Below are 18044 nucleotides of genomic sequence, written 5' to 3'. Positions count from 1 at the left end.
CTTGTCTTAAAATATTTTGGTCATTAGTTCTTCAATTTTAGATTGGAAGGAAATCTTCTCTAAGTGATTACTGGAGTAAAAGAACTTTATTAGCCTTCCCTCCCTGAAATAACCAAAGAGAATATATTCTCCCATTCACCACTCAACACATAGCAGGATGTTCTGCAATACTCTTTGACACTAGAATGTGAGAATTTATTTGAAAATCTTTCTTTTCTAATTTTTACCCTATATAAAGTCTGTAAGAATAGATATATTACATATATAATTAATGGCAATTCCTTATACAGAATCACTATTTTTAGACATTCTTAAAAAACTTGGATGCTTTTTGCATCCTTAGAGACACTTTATGACTTACAGTGTACAGAATGATGCCAACTCTGAGTGTATTAAAGAATATCTAAGGGCTTGGAAATGAAAAAGAAAAGTCTAAATACATCATATTTAATCTTTTTGTTTTAAACCATAGGGCAGATGAAAACAAAGATCCACATATGAAAGATAGATCCAAATATGAAGGCTCTTGAATGTAGGTTGCTGCATTATTCTTCTAATGAAGAATTTGGGGGGGAAGATTTCTCTTAATTCCAGATCAAATAGCAAAAGCATTAATACCATGTAAAGAAAAGAGTTTAAAGATGTGGCACTAATGGAAACTGGAAAACAGATTACAAAACTAGCTTATAGATGACACCATTTTCCTTAAGTATTTTTATTTTGTACATAAATGAACATTTTATTTTATATACTATTATACTTTCTATATAATTTCATTTTGAGATAGCAAATTTTATCAGTCTTTTTTTATTTCCTAGGCCCATACACCCAAGGGTGTGTGTGTGTGTAAGTGTGGTACCCATGGAACAGCATAAAGTAGGAATGAATAATGGACAAAAGAGATGGGTATTTATCTCTTGAACTGAAATATACCATCTATGTTTCTAATACATGGAACCTACTTCTGCTCGTTAAAACCACCTTTTAAGAAGTAAAATTATTTGTAATGCTTACCCACAAACTTTTGTGGAGTGGAGCTTTTACGTTTTCCCATATTCCCTGTGAGCTTCTCTATGACAGCAGGTCTCTCAAAAGGCACCAGAGAAATATTGTTGTCCATGATAGGCTCTTGTTCCTTACAATCTTCCATAGGAGGTACTATGCAAAACCATACAAAAAATGCAATCTGATAATTTCTTCAACATTTAAAAGATATAAAGCTGGATGTGCCACCTTGGTATGTGTTAAACATAAGCTAGTATGCTTGAATAAAAGTAGAAAGAATAATCTTTAGTGTTAAAGTACACTCTCTAATTTTACACACACACACACACACACACACACACACACGATTTGTTTTTATCCGAGTCACTCTCAGATCAATGACATAAACTGTTGGTCACTATTGGTGGCAAACATGTTGATCTTGTTTCTCATCTTACTCCTCTGAAAGTGTTTTTAACATTGATTAAAATCAATACCACTTTTAGACTGCACTATTTTCAAGGTTTTTGGACTTTTTCTAAAACAATTTAAGTCAACTTGTTTTGCAGGAAAGCTTAAACAGACACACGGAATAACAGCACGATATTTAACCAGTTTTTTTTCACCCGTGTATTTTCCTGTAGCAGATTTTCTACTGATGAGCTGAGTGAGCTGTTAGCCCTATTGGCAGTAGATAAATACCTGCACAAAGCAGCCTTCATGAAGGAGTTCCAATTCTGAACATGTCTACACATAATAAACTGTGGCCGCTTTATGATTGCAATTTATTTTAAAAAGAGCTCTTCAGCAGGATAAAAAATTCCATTTCCAAACTGGCATATTTGCTCACTAAACTGCTCTAATTCACTTGACATAAACTCTCCAAAGCTGCTCCCTCTTCATCCCATTTGTCTAAATTGCTGTGGGCTAACAGATTAGCTCAGAGATACATTAGATATGGACGTTCACAGTACAAAGAACTTATCAAATTGTTTTTGAGTAAAAATAATGTCCAAGGATGTTTACGGATACAGTAACATCTGAGGCAGATGAGATCAAAAACTGAAGCCAATGATCACAGGAAAGACCATAACTTATTCCTGATTATCACTGCTTTCTCTAAATTGTACCTGTGCCAGTACTGTTTGGGAATGTAAAGGTTGCATATCTTAGGCTATCTTTACTTGTTCCACATATACTGTAAAATGATTTATTCTGCTCCTTTCATTTGTAAAGGACAGTTCCACTGTGTGAAACACAATACATTCTCATTTATAAGGGCAGACACTAAAATAAAATGAGAAAGCAGGAGATGAAAGTTAAGAAAATCCAGTGCACAATTCAGGTGACCTACTTAATAACCAATACAGGTTGCTGATTTTGAAGAAATGAAAAATGGCAACAGAAAAATGTTTTCCTAATTTGGACATGTTTAAAGAAATTGATATTCAATCTAAGTTTTGGGTTAACCTCGTCTTGTATAGTCCAGTGGATGGGCCAGAAAAATTTACTCTTCAATGTCTATAAGATATGGCTACTATTGACGAGAGATGCCATAATCACTGGATTTTAATTTGGAAGGAAGTTAGGAGTTTCAGAAACAAGGAAACACTCAGGTCATTTTCTATACTGATATAATCCATGATATTATCAAGTGGAAAAATATATAACCCAAGATGTTACATAAAACATTATGTTCTCTTTCAGCAACAACTAAAGTAAAAACATGTACTTAAAAAGAAAAGCAAAGAAAGGCTGACCAAAAAATTCAAACAAGGGTGGTCAGGAGGACGGAAGGGCAGTGGAGAATGGATGTGGTTAGGACATTAATTAGATACAGATTATTGTCAAAATCTTAACTTTTGTTTTGGGTGGTGGATTTATAGGCACTTACTACATTATTAAACGTAACTATAAAGCTAAAAAACAGGCTATGTATGGACTGAAGATGAAAATATGTCACAAACCAGGATCCAAAATGAAAGAAGGGAAGAAAAAAAGGTTTGTTGTTGTAAATTTTGCTAAAAAAACAGCAAAACTGGTTAACAGGGTTTGCCCCCAAATTGAATACATTAATTAGTTTTGAAATGAGTAGTCTAAAACTTGGCAGTTTTGCTCTAAGTCTAACCTTGAATTTTCATATTTGCACACATTTAACACTCAAAACGAAACCTGGGTGTGCGAACTGTCCCACACCACATCCACCTCAATTCAGATGATTTGTCCCAAGTTCAATGAAGCTCATGTGAACTGAAAACAATGACTTTGTCAGAGCTCTCATCTTACTTCTATTTTACATCAGCCCTTCACATATCAAATATTGATGCTGTTTCTACCATATCAGCAATAATAACAATAATTGATATATACTATGTGCTAAGTACTATTCTAAGACTGGATTTAATAATTCCTTTAATCTTTTCAATGACCCCCTCGAGATAAGTACCATCTCCATTTTACTGATGGTGCAACAAATGTATATCGTGCGTCCCTAGTTAGTAGGGAATATATGAGTTGAATCTAGGTGGTCTGTCTCTAGAGTCTGGGCCCTTCACCATTATGCTACACTATTCTTTTGTAGACATAATTTGAGTGTTGACTTTTCATAAACAAGTCTGACATATTTTTAAGGTCTGCCATTGGGAAAAGAGCTGATACATTTTCTCAATTATGTAACTAATCTGATTTTTTTTTTTTTTTTTTTTTTGCTTTCAAGGATCTGGGTAGAGTGATGGGCTTGAAACACAAAACAAGTTAAGTTACTTCAATAATGCAACAATCACATAGAGATTTACCTAGGCTAAGAAAACACCAATAAACTAATCTTACTTGTTAGAGCAAACTTCATAACCAAATATCTTCCTTGACCTTATTTTTGATGTTATAACCAAGATAAAAATATTTATACTTGTACTATTTCATTATCTCATCACACTGATAAATCTTGAAGACAGAAGCATCTAAGAGTGTTCCCAACATAGCTATTTTACCAAACAGTCCACTCAAAATTCAAAATCCAAGAAGACAGAGTCTGAGTGACCTGGATTAGGTCACATGTCCACCCTCTGTCCAAGAGAGGGCAGGCAACATAGGCTGACAGTCCTGACTGTCAGGACTGACATGGCTTCATGCAATGGGAAACAGTTCTCTAAAGGAAAATGGAAATTTTGTTATCAGAAGAAGGAGGGTATGTAGGACAGGCAAAAATAATGGATGTCTTCTACCCTGTCATACATTTTCTCCAGGTTGCCAAATATAAAAAAAAAAAATCAATTCTCTTATTTTCTTGGCAACATCCGATGGTGCCAATACTTGCTTGCTTTGGCTTCTGTGAAATCACTCTTCCCATTCTCCCATTCTCTGCTCTTACTCATCTTCATGGCTCTTTTTTTTTTTTTCCTCTTTTTCTTCCTGGTATGTTGTTGGCCATCTAGATGTCTCACTCTATAGTTACCCATATAACTTTAGAAAACATATTACTTCAGGCTACTGCCTATATAATGATGGCTCCCAAATATGAACTTTCTGCCCAGACCTCTCTTGAAAACTTGAGATCTATATATTCAACTTCTTCTCAGTTTCACTTGGTGGTTCAGTCTCTCACCGGTGCCTAAAAGATAATGCCTTCAAAACCTGAAATCTCCATTTCCCACCCCAAACTTTATCATATTTTCCTAATTACCATATTCTTGAATGGCACCACTATCTACCTGGTCATCCATGCTAAATACCTGTGGCAAATGCTAGGTTTCTTCATTTCACCCAGTCTCTTTTCCCTTCTCTCTACCACTTCCTCCTCATATACACACATGGAGGTACTATGTATTTTAGGTTCTACATCTGCAGTTGCTCTCAGTTTTTAACTGTATATTCCAGACTACTAAACCCAACTTGACCAGATTGTTGCAATGGTCTACTTGCTTCTGTCTTGACTCTTCTGACTGATGTCCTATATGCCTAGCAATTAAATGTTAATCCACAATTATTTTTTAGGATAAAGTACAAAATTCTTTGCTTAGCACAAATGGCCCTTGATACTCTGTTCACAGACTATTTCTCTGACCTTATTACCTTCTAATTTCTTTTGCCCTTACAAACTGTGCTCTAATTATACCAGTTATTTGTAGGTCCTTAACTCACCATGCTCTTTAGGCTTCTATATCTTCATACATGCTGTTCTCTCTGCATAAAAGACTCTTCCATTTATTTAGCTGGCCATCTTGCCTTTCAAAACTCCACTCAAATGTAACTTTCCCAGAAATTTCTCTTGGACACCCAGAATCTGATTTGGACATCTATCCTCTATGCCCCTATAAAGCATGTCAGACAGTGTTCTGTTGGTTTACTGGTCTATATCTTCCAGTAGTTAAGTAACCTTAGGGTAGGGATTGCATTTTATTTGTGTCTCTCATACCTTTTATGATGTGAAACAAATATAATATTCAGTGTATTTTTACTGAATACTTCATGAAGGAAATAATGTTACCCAATGGAAACAAGTTGAAGAAGTTTACTAGAATTTACAGATTCTTAATTCTGTTCCCCAACTTGCAATAAAGAACTTCCCTTTCTCAAAAAATTCAAAGCATACACTTAAGAATATATGTTCTTGTTTTAAAGCTAGCTATCTTTTGGCTCATGCTTTCATTTTTGTCTTCCGGCAAGGGGGAAAAAGCTAATTACATACTTTAGCATTTAAAGTTTTTTCTTCAAGCTAAACAGACTTGAAAAATGAGCATAAAGATAATTTTCAAATAAGATAATCTGCCATAAAATCCATTATTATTTTTACTTCCAAAACTACAAGTCATGAATTTTCTCCTTTTCCCTCAAACTCAAAATCTTTTTAGTCTACCTCCTAAAATATGTCTTAAGTGCTTCATCCCGTCCTCCTCTCCTGTTACTGCCTTCTTATCTTTTCCTTGGCATTCTCACTTCCAGTCTCTCCTCCCACCTCAGTCAGGCATCTCTCCCATGTTCTTCATTGGTGACATTTTTCTTTACAAGACAAATCGGATTACCCCAGTGGAATTCAAACATTGGATTAGCAATAAAAGGCTCCATTTTTGCATTACAACCAATTATGTCAGTCTCATTTTCTACCACTTCTTTAACTCCAACTATGTTCAATGTCCAGGAACCTGCTAATGCTATTTTATACCTCCAAGTGTTAGCCTGTGGCACCTGCTCTGCCTGGAACATACATTCTCTGTGAATCTAATTTGTACGATTTTTCTCAACCTCATGTATGAATCAAGCACTGGATGTAAGAAGGTTTTCTTGATTTCTGGAGACAGAGTTAGGTCAGCTCTGCATTTTCGCTCCTGGAGAAGTGTGCATACGTCTTTATTAGAGCATTTACTTCATTTTATTCATCTTTCTTTAAAGTACCTATTTCCTACCATACTATAAATGTAAGAAAGAAATTGTGTCCATTTATCTTTATATTCCCAGAATGTTGTGTGGGAAATTAGCACATAGCAAGCCCTCAATAAATGTTTCCTGAATGAAGTGAAAGAATGCCTCTTTGACCTCAGACATTCCCCTCCCTAGAAGAGTCAACATGGGGAAGAACATGTTTTAGGAAAGAGAGGCTAGGAGACATAACTATGTCAGATAGGAACAAAACAAAACAAAAAAAAGAATAATTTCAAAGGGCTAATGGCAACCACAATGATGGCAACCCCCACCTCTACCACTAAAAGAAAAGAAAAAAAAGACAAGACAAGATATAGCAGGATAGTAAGAGAGGGAAGGATATAAATATTATTTTCACTGTGGCTGTCTTTAAAAGGAGACACATGCCAAGCTATGTAGGTGAGACAAGGTTAATGATGAACTCTAGGAGCATTTTGCCAGTATGTTTTTCCTCTTATGGCATTTATCCATTCTTACCTCATATATCCAATTCTGCATTAAGAATGTTAACAGAAGAAAAAGGAGATTATGGATACTCTCAAATTATTATTACATCCCCACAAGAAGTACAGCATGAAATGATGTTAATATAAACTTATGTGGTTAAACTATATCCAATATTGAAGAACAAATATTTGGGTCTATAAAGGATACCAAAACCTATCTCCTCCTCTCACACTCCCCATACACTTGTCTTTGGCTTTGTCCCCTGCTCTACCCAGTACCTGAGTATCTTCCTCACTTTCCCCATTCTGTTACAGTTTTAGAGCAACCTATAAAGGGCTTTTGATTATTAAGGGCTAAGCAATCTGGGAAATGAGGGTTGATGCTATGGTTGTTTAGAAGTCTTTTCCCCCCAGAATACACCTGCTTAATTTTTCGTCAGGACTTATTCTACAACTGGTTAATTTGCCAACACATAGTTAAATGTTGACTATTTATATACACTTTATATAAAATCTTTTAGAAGAGACTCTTTCTTATTCAGATGTGTGTGCAACACACTTTCCATTGAGTTTATGAAACTCAGTGGAAAAGGAATTAATAATCCAGTCAAATGTCAAAATGGCAAGGAGAGAACATTATATGGAAAAAACAGTAGTAGTACCACAAAATGTCTTTAGAAAATTTTGGCATGCCTTCAAGCCTCCACCAGTTACCCTGCCTCAAGCCACCTCTAAAAACAATTTAAACAGAAACGGCAAATGAAACCTCAAATGCCTAAGTTAATGCTGGTAAGTAACATAACTCTATAGGGCATGGAACATTTAACATTTCTTAATATTTAATGCCCTGAAATGTAATAGTGAAAATAACTAATTTATTGGGTATTTATTGCATATCCAATCACATTTAGTTCTCATACCGAGTCTGTGACACAGACACCACACAGCCAGGCCAGGTTAGTTGGACTCCTAGACCCACCATTTTACATTCCCTGCTCTGGATCCTATGCTACCTTCATAAGCCCAGGTAATGCAAGCTTGCGATATCAAATTTACTACGACATAAAACACAGGTTTTCAAAAATGTTAGTTAATAATGATAAAATAAAAACAAAGGACTCATTCAGAATAACAAATAGATTTAAATAATTCTTTAGATTATATAAACTACCCTCAAAAAGAAATGCTTCAATTATTCAGGGTAACAAAATAAATATTTTAAATTAAATTCTCAACTCAACAACAACAAATAATCACTTGCTGTCCTATAAACACACCTCTACAATGTGTACTACATAAAACAAAACAAAACCCACAAATAATCCTTGAGCTGTCTATAAGTTGTTAAATAGATATTTATATTTTGAAAATGACTACAGCATTCTCTAGTTATATTATCTGATACCGGCTAAATCTTTTTAAAATAAAAGATATAAATGCAACAATAAGTTAAGATTTTTGTATGTACTTATATGAATGATAAAATTAATCAGTATAAAAATATAATTAATAGGACAAGACAGATGCTCCAAATCTCAAGAACTAAAATTCATAACTTTCCTTCGTAAGGCTGATTATCAACATTAATTTTTCAGTAATGTAGAGTTATTAGTTGATAAACCTTAGAAACTACCTTCCTACCTGCTATTGTATATTGCAGAGATGAGGATGTTTTGCTTGGGTTTTGATTTTTGTGGAGGGAAGTGGTGCCTAATTTTAGTCTAGATTGTCCCCTACACTTGTAGAAAGCAAAATGAGTAATTTCCAAGATAAATCACAAAACAGATTAGAGAAATTTCCAATTATATCAATTCTATCACTGATCACTTACCTAAGAGAAATGAAAATACACAACCAGCTCTTTTAGGAACTCTACAGACTTTCCTAGAACCATTTAACTCTTTGGTGCAGCCAATGAAAGAGGAGAGCAAATACTCTCTTCCTTTGGTGTATTCAAAGCCGGCTGTCATTATTATCTTAATTCAAATGCATGTTATCAGAAATAAATCTGGGAGTTTCACAAAAACTCAGTACAGCTTGTCTGCCAAGGGTCCCAAAGCTCAACTCACTTCCCGTGCTTCAGAAGATAATCCCATGCAAAGTTAATGTGATCTAAAATTGTTTTAAAAAGAGTAAGATTTTATCTTCACGCTCAAGGGTAGGGAGAGAGAACCGTTTAACCCCTAAGGAACTACAAAGGCAGTGAGGGGGGATGCAAATGGTGAATGCCGATTCTACCCACCATGGTGACTCATGGCCTGCCCGGCAGCCTCCATGCTGACATTCTGGAGATAGTTGTGGCAGCGCTCCTTGTGCTCCTCCAATGAACTGCGCTGCTTGTAGCTTCGTCCACAGTAGTTGCACTTGTGAGGTTTACCCACTGCGAAGAGAACTCAAGATCAGTGTGCCGTCAGTCTCCTCCAAAGCAGAATTAACATCTGACTTTTGATAGTGTGGAGAGAAGCATTTATATGTTTCTCAGACTCAAATCTCTTCCTCCTCCACACTCTGCTTTAGGCAAGAAAAGCTAATAAATTTCTACCAAGACTAAAAGACAGCAAGAACATAAGGCAAGATCGTACCTTTGGTGTTAAGGGAAATACTGAATCGAATTCATGGTCTGACTGTATCCTAGATCATGAGGGGTTGATCAGTCTTCAAATTATGTGACTCGTAACACTAACATTTGCTCTTACATAATTCTCTCAGCTTTGACTCATTCAAAAGACAAATCAGGAGTGTCCTAGATACATGGTGAGAATTTTTTTAATTTATTTTTTGGGGGGATAAGGACAGAGAAGTTTTACTGAAGAAAACTAAAATGCAACAAATGGAATGTCATTGTTTAATGAAAACATTATTCATGGTACGGTTGGTACCAAGGACACTAAAAAGAATTCAACTGATGAGAAAAAGTACAGATAAAAGCAGAGTTTCTCTTTTCTTTCCACCTTGGTAATAGCTGTTCACACATGCAAAACTTTGCAGCAGATAAGTGTATTCTCCCACATAAGAACTGTTACCAAGAATTAACCTACTAGGTGCTTTGAGTCAGAATTATTAACAATAACCACTGAAGTCCTAACCTATTTAGTTATATGATGATAGTAACATTTTCTTCTTCTTTTTTTTTTTCTAATGCATTTTATGTTCAGGAAATGAATTATTTCCTAGTAGCCAGAGAACCGTATCTCAGTATACCAGGTAAAATACTTCAATGCTCACATAAAAAAAAAAAACAAAAAACTTCCAAAGAAGCAAAACACACTTATGGAAAGAGACATGTTTTACTGTATGACAATTCACAAGGATATCACAGAGCACTTTGATTCTTGGTTTTGAATGAGTACAGAAAAAACATAAAACACCAGCTGGTCTATGCCAAAGCCCTTGGTAGTGAAGTGCAGTGTGAATCAGGTCAGTGGCCCTCATCGGACATAGGAATCACTTTGTTTTGCCCAGAGGACAAACAGACCACTCTTTTTTCATAGTCAAAGATAGTATCCCTAACTCCAGTCACCTTACAAACCCATGGTCACAAGTGGAATTAAAATACTGTAACAAGGCAAGGTATTCAGAGCTGCATAGAAATTTCACTGTACTGATTAAAACCAAAAACCAAAAAAATAAAAACCCACCAAATTTTTAAATTGTATTTGAGGTGCACATAAACTCCGTTATTTCATGATCATAATTTTTGTAAATAGTTTTAAATAAAAGCTATCTAAAGCAGGATTAGTCATTTCTAAAAACATGAAGCAAACGAAGTTCTATTTTTCAGAACCAAGAATTTTTATATATCGAAACAAGGTATCTCTGTATATTGCAAAGAATCTTTATCACTGTGTGAGAACATTAAAAACGACAAGAACATACTTTTAGTCAAAAACTTTTCACGTAAATAGTGTAAATATATTTACATGTAATTGCATTTTAAGATATGGGGTTACATATTACAAAAAGCTTTTGTTTGCTATCACTATTACTTAATTTAGGGGATTTTTAGTGCTGTTTCTCTAGAAATAAATGAATTTGCACTAAACAGGTCTACTAACTAATACTTATTAAGCACATACACTGTGCTCCAGAGCCCACCGTCACCTAGTTTCATCGTCTCTGTCTTCCCCCTTTATGGGTCCTGTTGCCCTGTGTCCTAGGATACCTGTTATATTATGAACATATCACCCTATACTTTCTTCCCCTTATTTATATAAACCTTATACCTTCTGAACTTCATTTAAACGTAATTCCCTTCCACTCCCCTTGGCTCACAGCCCTCAGTAAACTTCTAACTCACCCACCAAAGAAGAAAAGACAGTATACTTTTTACTGTTTTCGAAACTCATTTTTTTTTTACTAACCTCATTTTTGAATTCTATCCTTTCTGTTTTACTTCAGCTTCTCCCATTTGACATCTGTTTTAAAACATCACTCTTTCCTCTTCATCCCAATTTGAGCAAATTGTTCTAGAAGTATAACCTCAATTTCCCCAAAATCTTGATCTGTGTTCCACTACAGCAATCCACATACTGGGCAACATATGTTGGACTTTGATATCCTGTAACTGTTTTATCCTCAAGACATTTACTTTGGAAATGCTCCATTTTATCCTTCTGCCTCTCTCATCTAATACATATTTGTTAAAAACCTATGTACCAACAACACTGTGATGAGGCTGGAATGTAAAGTAGAGAACAAATTCTCACAGTGCCTATCCTCAAGCAACTAACTGGTGAGGCAGATAGGCATTTAACAAATATACAAGCAATATATTACAAATTGTGGTAGATTCTATAGAGCAAAAGAATGGTGTGTTAGCCTAACACGGAGAACCTAATTTAGTTTGAGAAGGTTGGACAGAAGGTCTGCCTGAGGTAGGAACACTTCTGCTGATAATTGAAGGAAAAGTTAAGTTAATCAGATAATGGGGTGGGGGGGAAGGGTGGAGGAGAGGCAGTGTTTCAGGATTTCTGGGAACTGCCACCATCCTTTTATTTCTTTTCATGTACTTAGCTCCTTCAAAGTCTAGATCATGCCCTTACTAATCTTTTGAAAATGATTTTCAAACATCAACAACAATCCTTGCCAGATCCAATGGCTCTACTAGCCCCACAAGACCACTTCCTGTGGTCTTTCTTTGATATTTCTTAAAAATCAAGTTCACAAAAATATTGTTTACATTTACTCCCTATATATGATAAGTTTATTTGTGTAATATTTATAAACCATCAGTTAATATGTATAACACATTATTTTGCATTTATTTGTATGAGTTTTATTACATCCTCACCATCTGAAACATCTTCATTCTGATATTACTGAGACATTTTTATAAAGTCATCAATAGCCTCTGAATCACTAAATCCAGCAGATTTGATTCTAAATCTTCCTAATTTCTTGGCCAGTTTCAAACTTTCATTTGCCTTGAATCACTTCTTTTAGCTTCTGGGATCAAATTCTATGTTCCCCCCCAATGGCTTCTCAACCTCTTCCTACCTGGCAAATAGATACATAACTTCCGATTTTCTTCTCACTATAATAGTCTCCCTCTGTTCCTTCTAGATTAAGCCCTCATTTCTGTGAAATGTCCAGATCACGCCTGGAATAGTTTCCCATGTTTGTAAGCTGCTACTGGTCATTTAAACCTTTTTAGAATGATCTTGGTGAACCTAAAGATGGAGTTTTCTCCTCTGTGCTCTCACAGTACTCTGTCCGTAGTCTGTTGATGCATTACTTATGATAATTTCATTGTGATAATCCGTATGATATCTATTCATCTCCCTAATTCCAAAAAAAATGAGCTTTGTCCTAAGGACAGAGGTCACGTTTCACTCAATTTTGAATGGATTGTGCTATGGTGGTTATTAAACATAGGAGATACTTAATACGTATTTGCTGAGTGACTGCTCTTCAAACTCATACTTTCAAATGCTTTTTGAGTACTGCCTTATGCATATTCCTCTGAAATCTAAAATTCAACATATCCAAAATTATCTTCCTCCACAAAACTACTTCTTTATTCTGACTATTCTTTTGTGCCACTGTTACCACTGTTTTAATAATCTAGACTCGCAACAGGCAGCTCCTTTTGTTGCCCCCTTACCTCTTTTTCCCCATCCAAGTAATTGCTAACTACTATAGACTCAACTCCTTCAATGTTTCTCAACTTTATCCTTCCTTTTCAATCCCACAACCAATATGCACGTTCAATTCTTCATTATCACTAGCCTGGGCTAGCATAATAGACTTCAAACCAGGTGTTCTCTCATGTAATTATTCAGTCCCCTCCTTAAAAATCTTTACTGACTCTTAATTTCTATCAAACAAAGTCCAAATCCCTTTACCTGGCATCCAGTACCCTACACTAACTGGTCCCCAAGCATACATCCCATCTTCTACCCCAGTATCCGGCCAAAATCACCATGAGCTTTTACACTTAAGTCTTAGTTCTTTCTGGAATGGCTTCATACAACTTGGGTTTCTTGAAATCCCATTCATTCTTCCATTCCCAAATTCCCTAACCTTCCATCTAAAAGTGATCTTTCCCATGAAAGAATCGTAACTGTATTGGCTCCACACCTAGGAAACCTAACATTCTATCTTGTATTTGTGGCTATGTATACATTCATTTTGATCTCCCATGTTAGACTGTGACCTTCTTGAGAAACTGGAGCAATGTCTTATGTATCTTTATAACTGCAACAAGTTTAGTATGATTTGTTCACAGAAAGAATAGGTTGGGTTTTCATTAACAACACCATTTCCTATCTCTTTAAATATTTTTCTCTCACTGGTTTTCCCTAAATTTCACTAAATTTCCAATTTTCAGAGCAATACATCTGTATAAAAATATGAAAATTCACCAAAAATTATTCATAATTACACAATTTAGAGATAACTATCCTTAACATTTTTATCCTCTTGTATTTTTTATGTACATGCAAAGACATATTTTGTTATGAAATTGTCACTTTATACACTGTATTTATACTCTGCTTATTTTACTGAATATGTCTTGAACATTTCCCTATGTTATAATATTTTTGTTGCTGAAGTTAGAGGACAAATTTTTCCTGGATAATAGAACTATGATAATGTTGAATTATTTAGTTTGCTTAGCATTCCTAGTCCTTTTCTTATTTAATAATTATTTCTCTTTTTACTATAGTTATATAATGCCCAAACCTGAGAAAAATCAAGTAGTCCTAGAGGGCATTTAATGAAATACACAGTCTCCCCTGCTCCCCTCACCCCCAATCTAATCATAATCTAGTTTTCTGTCCTCTTTTTGGAATTTCTATTAGTTTGATGTTAGAACTTCTGAACTGATTCTTTAAATTTCTTATCTTTTTCCCCTCACACTGATTGTCCTTTTACTCTTTTGACTTTAAAAAACTTCTTTTTCTTTGAATCTTTCTGCTAAATGTTTTCTGGTTATCATACATTTTAATTTCTAAGAGCTCTTTCCTGTTTTTTTATTCTTTTTTTTAATAGAATTCTGTTTTTATTTGTGCCCAAAACTTACCTCTCTGAGCCTTTTTTCTTTTTAAACTTTCTTCCTTCTTTATATTGTCTCTTTTCTCTGAGATTTTTTCTTTTTATATTGTTCCCTGTACTGGAGGACTTTCTTAAATGTCTGGTCCCTGAATATTTATTGTTCATTCATATTGAACAGTGAGGCAATAAAAAGCTAACTGGAAGTTCAAGAAACATAGGTGAAGTTTGTGAACTATTGCAAAGTGATGTCTTTATTGTTAGACCCCCATGTCTTCTCTTTCAATTTCCTTAGAGAAGATGCCTCTAATTTCCAAACCCAAGGGTGATAGAAGCTGGAATGTCTGTATTCTAGAAGGCAAGGAATGGGGCCACAAATTTAAATGTTCAATTGTGGTCTTTTACATAATCTCCTTGCTTGAAATCCTTTGTTGCCCCCCCCACCCCACTCTCTCCTTTCCCTGGAGTCCCTAAGCCTGAACGTTTCCAATTCAATTTCTCCAACGCCTCCAAACATTTATTTTCCTGTAAGGGGGAGGGAGAGGGGGAGGAGGAGGATTTCGTTGGCTGGCTGTACTGTGTGAGAGTAGCTCTGTGGTCTAACAGTTTTGTATGCGGATTTTGAAATACCTTTATATTTAGTCCAAAGCTCCATCCCTGACTTCAATGGTCCTGTTTCTTCCACTTTTCAGGATCACTAAAGGTTTCAGTCTTGCCTTACTGTCTGTTACCACCCCTCTCTCTGTCTGCTTTCTCTTGGCTGCTATTCTATCCTTTCCCATTGTCCTTGATCTTATGAATATAAGCTTCTATAAACGTCTACTGTGATTTTAGTGGAGTTTTAAGGAGTAGAGACAGATGAGCTTTTAATTTCATCATGTTTAAACAGCAGTATATAATATCACTTTTGTTGGTATGGTATAGTTCTGTAAGGATGTATCATAACTCTCCATTTTAATAAAAAAGAGACATGATATATTAGGAAAGCTTAGCCACTGAGAGAGTAATCACACATTAGTAAGACAAGGAATTTGTGGAAATGTAAAGTTGCATATATCCTCTTTTCTATTCTGTTATTAGCTATTCTAACACAAAATTCCCTACCTATATTCAAAAACATTGTAGCTTAACCATTTGCAATGGATCTCAAAATGTGAACTGCAGGCTACCTATGTTAGAATTCCCTGGCATGTTTGTTAAGATGGAGATTCTTGGGTATCATGCTGGACCTAGAACTTCTGGGAGTGTTACCTGGAGGTCTGCATTTTTAACAAACTTCCCAAGTGGCTTCTTACATACTGAAGTTGGAAATAGTGGTTCTATAGAAAATCATAAATCATCATGTTCTCTAAGTCTGGAGTTGAGTTAAAATTTATTTTTATGGTGAAGAATATTTTTCTTCACCTTGCTATAATCTTAATTGTATTATCAAAGGAGTTGAAATTATAAGAAATTTTGGGATTAAGATCTGAAAAACCCTTGGATGAAGCTTCATTTTATTACTGGTAATAATACAAAAAAGAAATATTTTGATATGGAAGTTTACTCCTATATGTTGATTACATATTTTGAGGATAATGATAGAGTTTAAAGTAAACTTTGCATCAATTCTCCTTCAAACTGACCTGTGTGTCTGAATTATAAAATTCAAGGGGAAAGTTATAGTGACCATTTTTCTTAAATTGCAAATTGTGCAGCTATCTTTTTAGAGGGCTATATCACGTTATTTCATCCTAGAAAAAACAGCATAGAAATTACTCATATTCACTAATAAAAGATAGTTTGCCAGGGCACTGATTGTGGGAGTCTATCTTTCTCGATTTCCACAGCACCACAAGTGCCAAAAGGAATGTGTTGTCGGAACACAGCTAAAACCCTTTAAATTATCTTCCCCCCCTCCCCAAATATAACTTTGAGAAGTCTTGGAGAAAAGACAGAGAGGTGGAGAGAAAACAGTTGTATTCAAGTTCCCACTTTCCTTCCTTGATAAAATGGTAACAGCTTTACATTGGCCCTTCTAAGCAACCATCTTCCTTACAAATGTTTGTTACTCCTGAATTCTGAGTTATGATACATGTCTATTTTTATTTTTAAAAATCAGCTTTATTGAGGTATAATTTACATAAAATAAAATCCACCCACTTTATATAATTCAAGGAGTTCAGAAGTATATATAGTTGTGTAACCACTGCCACAATTAAAATACAGAATATGTCTGTTGCCCTAAAAATGTCATCTTGCTCCTTTGTACCAAATCCCTTTGCAACCACTGATCTTCTGTCACTACTGTTTTGCCTTGTTTTTTTAGGATTTCATATAAAGTGAATCATGCAGTATGTAGTCCTTTGTGTCTGTCTTTCATTCAGCATGATGATTCTGAGATTCATGCATTGGGGGTTTATTACTTTTTTATGGCTGAGCAGTATTTCATTGTACAAATGTACCACCGTTTGTTAATCCACTCATTAGTTTAGGTTGTTTCTAGTTTATGGCTCTTAGGAATAAGCTTCTACCAACATTTGCAGGCAAGTCTTTTTTAAAATATGAATATCCAATTGTTCTAGCTCCATTTATAGAAAATATTATCTTTCCTCCTTAAATTATCTTAGTACCTTTGTTGAAAATCAATTGATCATATATAGTGAGTATATTTTTGGATTCTCTGTTCTATTCCATTGATCTCTGTGTCTATCTATCCACAAACTAAAAGAATAGATACTACTAACAGAGTTAGTCTTCAAACTAGGTAGTGTGAGTCATATATCTTTGCATTTTCTTTTCTTTCCTTTTTTTTTAGAGACGGAGAGGGGGCAGGACAAGCAGAGGGAGAGGGAGAATCTTAGGCCGGCTCCACACCCAGTGTGGAGCCTGAAATGGAACTCAGTCTAATCAGCCTGAGGTCATGACCTGAGCTGAAATCAAGAGTCGGATGCTTAACTGACTGAACCACCGAGACGCCCCATGCTTTTTCAAAGTTATTTTGGCTGCTTTAGATCTTCTGTATTTCCAAACAAATTTTGTAACCAGTTTGTTAATTTCTACAAAAAAGCCTCCTGGGATATTGATTGGGACTGTATTAAACTGATAGTTTTAATTTCTGGAGAATTAACATTTTAACAGTATTGAATCATTTAAACCAATCTTATCATTTATTTAGGTCTTTAATTTCTCTCAGCAATTTTTTTTTATTTTTCTTGTACAAAATTACATAAATCTATGTAACTCATGTATTTTGGATGCTATAATAAATGATGTTGCTTTCTAAATTTCAGTTTCCAGTTGTCCATTGTGAACATATAGAAATGTTTGATTTCTGTATATTGATGTTGCTTCTTGTAATCTTAATGAAATCACTCATTAGTTTTAATTTTTGGGGGGTCAATTCCTGGCTTTTTCTATATAGGTGATTATATCATCTAAAACTAAATATAGTCTTACTTATTCCAATGCAATTCGTCTGTCTTTTATTTCTTTCTGTTGCCATACTCCACTGACAAGACTCCTAGTACAATGCTGAATAGAAGTGGAGAGATCATTCTTGCCTTGTTCCTATTCTAACGGGTAAACTTTCATTCATTTATTAATAGTATAATGTTAGCTCAAAGTTTTCCAAAAATGGCTTTTACCATATTGGGGAAGTTCTTTCTGTTCTATTTCCGAGAATTTTTTTTTATCATGAATAAACGCTGAATTATGTCAAAT

The 18044-nt window shown here is 34.9% G+C and overlaps 1 protein-coding gene across 9 annotated transcripts in view; it reads right to left on the bottom strand.

Moving 5' to 3' along the window:
- Nucleotides 1-18044, bottom strand: part of IKZF2 (IKAROS family zinc finger 2) — a 150373-nt gene that overhangs the window by 13168 nt on the left and 119161 nt on the right. For all 9 annotated transcript variants that reach the window (XM_025892240.2, XM_025892221.2, XM_073879078.1 and 6 more), the window contains 2 exons: nt 9091-9228; nt 1015-1158 (listed from right to left, as the gene is read on the bottom strand). In XM_025892240.2, the coding sequence (XP_025748025.1) occupies nt 1015-1158; nt 9091-9228 (282 nt within the window). The remainder of the gene's footprint in view (nt 1-1014; nt 1159-9090; nt 9229-18044) is intronic.

The sequence above is a fragment of the Callorhinus ursinus genome, unplaced genomic scaffold (genome assembly GCF_003265705.2).
Source record: "Callorhinus ursinus isolate GAN/ISIS: 27379988/994484 unplaced genomic scaffold, GSC_fseal_2.0 scaffold2, whole genome shotgun sequence".
Classification (NCBI taxonomy): Eukaryota; Metazoa; Chordata; class Mammalia; order Carnivora; family Otariidae; genus Callorhinus; species Callorhinus ursinus.
The sequence above is the reverse complement of the archived record's forward strand: the minus strand, read 5'-3'. Positions and strand labels throughout refer to the sequence as shown.